The 6,000-nt window shown below is 43.1% G+C and overlaps 1 protein-coding gene across 2 annotated transcripts in view; it reads right to left on the bottom strand.

Annotated features, from left to right (window-relative positions):
* Positions 1-2,386: 2,386 nt before the first annotated feature.
* The window catches only part of HIRA (histone cell cycle regulator), a 55,588-nt gene continuing 51,974 nt past the window's right edge, over positions 2,387-6,000 (bottom strand). For both annotated transcript variants that reach the window (XM_069756561.1, XM_069756569.1), the window contains exons 23-25: positions 3,834-3,997; positions 3,516-3,604; positions 2,387-3,181 (exon numbers count right to left, since the gene is read on the bottom strand). In XM_069756561.1, coding sequence (XP_069612662.1) covers positions 3,065-3,181; positions 3,516-3,604; positions 3,834-3,997 — 370 coding nt within the window. In that variant the 3' untranslated portion in view covers positions 2,387-3,064. The remainder of the gene's footprint in view (positions 3,182-3,515; positions 3,605-3,833; positions 3,998-6,000) is intronic.

The raw sequence follows: 6,000 nt of genomic DNA, 5'->3' as shown, positions 1-6,000 counted from the left end.
ACAGGGCAAGATTGCTTTGCGCAGGCGTGTACTATGGAGGACAGAGAATGAACTTCAATCCAATATTGCAGCCAGCATGCAGCCAGCGGGTAAGGAAAGGGTGAATCAAACACCCGAAAACTCCGCCCATATGACCCAAAACCAGTCCCGCCAAATTCAGGTGACAGGTTCCCTTTAAGGGAAAAAAATAAATATAAAAATGGTGGGGTCTGAAAGCAGACCCAAGTGCCTCCTACAGACACTAAGCAAGAACGGGTTCACTTGGAGCTAGCAGGAGGGTGTATACTGCAGGGGAGGAGCTATTCTTTCTGTATATAGTGTCCTCCTAGTGGTAGCAGCATAACACCCATGGTCCTGTGTCCCCCAATGAGGCGTAGGAGAAATAGTGCTTGCATGAATCAATAAGCTGCTGTAACATCAACCCTATACAGATCTATGGACCACGTGTCTACGGGAAATACTCTTAATGGGCATCTGTTATCTCATGATCTCTACAGCTAAGACTTGGCTAACAACTGAAGTGGTGAGGGTAATCAACAGAAAGCGGCACTGACCCGGGTGCAATATCCTACTATAGGTTTATCAAGAAGTGAACTTTGTTCTTAAAAAGTGAAACCGTCATGTCCTATTTAGAATGTAAACTGTCCCCAATGAATTATTAATGCAATGTGCATTACTAACACTTTTTTTCATTATAAACGGCAGTCTAATCATGTGCAAAAAGCACTTTATATAGTTACATCGTACCTTCTCATTTAGTCATAGGGGTGTGCTTCATGTCATTCAGTCTTGGTTGTCTCTGCCCACTCAATTTGAATGATGTTCACAGGGTTGCGCCGACTTTACTCAAATCCGCTTTGAAAAATCCAGCGCTTGCGCACTATCGTGGAGTCGCGCTTGCGCCATGTCATTCAGGGAGCCACACATGCGCCATGACGAGCGGCTCCAGGCCACACAGTGGAGCTGGGTACCACACACAGCTTCAGTGCCCACGCGAGGGAAGGCGCTCGTCATGGCGCATGCACGGCTTCCCAATTGACACTGCGCAAGTGCGGGATTTTTCAAAGCGCACTTGAGTAACGTCAGCACAACCCCAGGAACATCTTTCAAATTGAGTGGACAAAGACTGAATGAAATGAAGCACAATGATGTGTTAGTAATGCACATTGTATCACTAACAACGCACTGGGGACAGTTTACACGCTAAAAAGGGCATGATGGGTTCCTTTTAAGAAGCAAATGATACAATGAGTATACAGGATGGATCAGCAGTCTCCATACAAAATGGATATAGTGGGCCATATTTAGAGTAAGGACACTGGCATTTTAGTCTATGGCATCCACACTGTACAACTTTAGATTGCAGCATATTTACTATGCTTTATACAAGTTTGAGATTGAACTTATTCTGTATAAGAAGTCCAAGTTTGTTCTAAAGAGTGCAGTATACAGCTGCTTAATGTCCATGTATTTTTATCTGGGCAGCACAGTCTTAGGTTTGATTCGTCAGCAGCTTTCCTGAAAATCGGTATTACTACTAATAACTTTGTAAAAAGCCTAGTAAAATGTTTTATAAAATTAAAGGGAATCTGTCACCTCATTTTTCGTATATAAGCTGTGGTCACCACCATTAGGGGCTTATCTACAGAATTCTGTAATGCTGTAGATAAGCCCCCGATGTAACCTGAAAGATAAGAAAAACAAGTTATATTATACTCACCCAGGGGCGGTCCGGGTCCAATGGGAGTCGTAGGTCCGGGTCCGGCGCCTTCCATCTTCATATGAGGACGTCCTCTTCCTTGTTTCTGTCGTGGCTCCGGCGCAGGCGTACTTTGTCTGCTCGGTTGAGGGCAGCGTAAAGTACTGCAGTGTGCAGGCGCTGGGCCTCTCTGAGCTTTCCCGGCGCGTGCGCACTGCAGTACTTTGCTCTGCCCTCAACAGCCGCAACAGAAGCAAGGAGGATGACGACATTGTATGAAGATGGGAGGCCCTGGACCCAGACCTGTGACGCCCATCAGACGCGAACAGCACCGGCCACCCCTGTGTGAGTACAATCTAATTAGTTTTTATCATCTTTCAGGTTACATCGGGGACGTATCTACAGCATTACAGAATGCTGTAGATAAGCCCCTAAAGGCGATGGCCACCGCTTATATTTGAAAAAAATGAGGTGACAGATTCCCTTTAAATGGTATTCGGATTAGAAGTCATCACTCATTTATCAGAAAGGTGATAGTTTCTAGATTAGTGGGGTACAACTAATGAGACCCCTACCAATCTCCAGAACAGGGGACTTTTACTCCCTGTCTGAATTGAGCAGCAATGCGCACGCTTGACCACTGCTTCACTCATTTTCTATGGGATCTTATCTGATTACAAAAAGAAGTGTGATACTTTTTTTTTTTAATTGGAAGTTAGAAAAGGAATGGAAAAACCCTGTTTTTTACAAACATTTAAAAATCAAAAACTGAATGAGTACAGAATCGTTGTTGGATTATTTAAACACAGCAGTCATAGTCTGACATCTTCCTACATTCGCCGGACATGTAGGGTTGATTGTTGGCCTGTGGACAGTGCATTACAAGTTAGTACAGTCTAGTATAAAAATAGTCTGAAATGGGGCAGCATTCTTTTTATATTCACAGATGAAATTTGGCTGGGGAAATAAAACCTTCAACGCGACCATTATCTTTACATTTGTATAGTGCAAGGTCTTGATTAAGCAATGGGACACTACCCTAAACATGGATGGGGCAAAGAGATTCAAGTGTTTTAGTAACATCCTGTGCTTTTCTTGCAAACAATGGCCACATCCTGTCTTCAGTCTTTAACAAACATCTTCAGTTTTCCAGCAGTTACGAAAGATAGAACAAATACAGGGCTTCAAGCTGATGCTCAGCAGGCTAAAATCGGCTTCTTTAGTTCATCCTTCATGTCCATGCATGTTCCCCACAGCACCTTTGTTTCTCACAGTGGTCACTGCCATGCTGGTCATCTTCCAAAACTAGCAGGCAAGCACACAAAGGAGAGCAACCAAAAGGAGGTTAAGGATGTGAACCAAGTGTTATTTGTCCGTTAGACTGTCCAGCTGCTCCCGATATTCCGTAAAAAGACGCTGGAATCTGAGATTTTGTCCAATAAGTGGGAGCAATTCCTGCAGTAAACTCCTTTTCCTAAATCCCTGGAAAATCAAAAACACACCAAATATCAGCACATTCTCTTTAAGGTAAAATTATGGAACCCCCATTTTAAGTCAATCACGTCCATTAGGCCCCAGTGGTGACCATCATGCGATAGGTCGTCTCTGCCATGAATTCTATTCAGCACTGTATCCAATTTCATCCTAAATGTGAGTGCTACCTTTTAAAGAAAAATGGCTTGTAAATCGGAATCCCCAGCAAAGAATATTCTATGGCTCCAAATAGAAACTACCTTTAAGAAGGAGATGTAGAATCTAAGAATACCAGTAAGGATAGGAATTCTACACGTACAAGAATATTTTTCAAGAAGCTTACCAATATTTTAGATTCCCATTGGCTGTCAGATGAGTGATGGACAGGACCAAGTAGCTCCTGACATACTTCACGTAGCTTCTGTTCAAAACCTGTGGGGAAATTGTTTTTCCGTCTGCGTTAATATATATTAAATTCTTACTTGAATACTTTTATCATGCAGTTGTGCCTCACTGACTTGTGTTTCAGCATCTGCTCTGTGAGCAGGCATTGCTCTGAAAGTCACTATTTTCTTTCATATAATTTTAAATTGCAAAAAGTCATGCCACATAAAAATAACGGTTTCTCATGTTAGGATACATTTTAGAGATTGAAACTCACCTTCATTAACCAGGTAACGTGCATAGATGAGCAACCAGTATTTGTATTCCTGGCTTGACTGTAGTATCAGGGCACCCGCAATCTGATTCTCAAGGTAAGCCATGGTGGTTTCCTGCTGCACTTGGTGAGGCATTGTGAAAAGGTGAGCGGCCTGTCTGCCTGCACTGAAAATTACAAAGCTATTATTTATAAAACTAATGAAAAATAAAAAAATAAAATGTTTACGTAATTTGTATCTAAGTTATACACTAATATAATGGTATATAACTGGGAGAAACAAGATTCTACATCTGGACAAGAAAAACCAAAATTAATCTACAGAATGGGATGAATAGAACTCATCAACAGCATGTGCGAAAAAGACTTGTGTATACTAATAGATCACAGACTGCACATGAGTCAACAGTGTGATGCAGCAGCAAAAAGGCAAGCACAGTTTTAGGATGTATTAAGAGAAGCATATAGTCTAGATCACGTGAAGTAATTATCCCACTCTACTCTATCTTGGTCAGACCTCATCTGGAATACTGTGTCCAGTTCTGGGCACCACATTTTAAAAAAAAGACATTGAAACACTGGAGCAAGTTCAGAGAAGAGCTATCAGGATGGTGAGCTGCAAAGTATGTCCTACGAGGAACGATTAAAGGATCTGGGAATGTTTAGCTTGCAAAAAAAAAAAGGCTCAGAGGAGACTTAATATCTGTCTACAAATGTCTCAAGAGATGTCACAGTGTAGAGGGATTATCTTTATTCTCATTTGCACATGGAAACACGAGAAGCAATTAAATGAAACTGAAACGGACAAGATCAATGAGTGGGACAGGTTGCCACGAGAGGTGGAGAGTTCTCCTTCAATGGAAGTCTACAAAGAGGCTAGACAGACATCTCTTTGAGATGGTTTAGTGAATCCTGCATTGAGCATGGGGTTGGACATGATGATCCTGGAGGTCCTTTCTAACTAACATTCTATGATTCTATCCGCTATCCAAAGGAACCACACCAATTCCAGGAGTGGGCCAAAAGGAATCTGAGCACAGGGACCTTCACATACCCAAGATAAACAGTACTCTGCATTCGCCTCCTCCATTCCATTCATTATGAGATTTCTGGAGCGCTAAGGCTACGTTCACATTAGCGTCTTGCGGTGGTGCGTCGGGCGCCACCGCGGCGACGCATGCATCATGCGCCCCTATATTTAACATGGGGGCGCATGGACATGCATTTGCATGCGTTTTGTGATGCATGCGTCTTTTTTGCCGCAAACGTTAGGGTGTAGAGGACGCAGCAAGATGCATTTTTTTGCGTCCAAAATCCGGCAAAAAACGACGCATGCGTCGCAAAACTATGCGTTTTGCATGCGTTCTTGTTTGCGTTGTGCGTTGCGTCGCCGACGCAGCAGCGCACAACGCAAATGTGAACGTAGCCTAAGCTCAGCATTCTTAGTCTTCCCCATGCAAACCCCCATTCTTGGTTAAGTGGAGGTGCCAGGAGTCAAACACCTGACGATCTATAGGTCTTATGTCTTATAGGTACGAGGTAACGTAAAAGCTTGTTACAAAGCCTTAAAATTCACCCTTTTCATACTTGGACAAAGTAAGGAAACATGGTATTTTTTAGACTATAAGATAAAAAAAAAATTGCTATATTTATGCGTCTTATCGTCTGGAGGCAGCTTCTTTCCCGATCACAGAACAGATCTCTCTCCTCCTGCCCATACTGATCAGTCTGATCAGTGCAGGACAGGAGAGCACACTATCAACACCTGCAAAGATGCTGCTCCTCCTGATCAACTGAAGGACCTTCAGGTCAAGTGATCAGTCACATGCCTGGAAGGAACTTCAAACCATGGTATAGTGTATGTGTGCTTGGATTATGTAGCCGAGTGAGTTATGATTGAGCTGTGCGAGTGTTGTTTAAATATAGTTGAGCGTGGTGTAATTGATCATGTGTAAATGTTGTAGAGGCGCTGTCTGTGTTTTGATGATGCAGCTGAGCAGAGTGTGTATGTACTGTACAGTGTTGTCTATATGCATGCACTGGAGCCTGGAGCTCCCTCACATCCACTGCTGTGATGCGGTGGCCTCCGGGAAAACATCCACTGGAGGCGGCCATTTTTCCGGAGGCCATAGCATTGCAGCAATGGAAGTGCAAGGGCTCCGAGCTTTCA

The sequence above is a fragment of the Ranitomeya imitator genome, chromosome 1 (genome assembly GCF_032444005.1).
Source record: "Ranitomeya imitator isolate aRanImi1 chromosome 1, aRanImi1.pri, whole genome shotgun sequence".
Classification (NCBI taxonomy): domain Eukaryota; kingdom Metazoa; phylum Chordata; class Amphibia; order Anura; family Dendrobatidae; genus Ranitomeya; species Ranitomeya imitator.
This window is presented reverse-complemented; position numbering and strand designations above follow the sequence as displayed.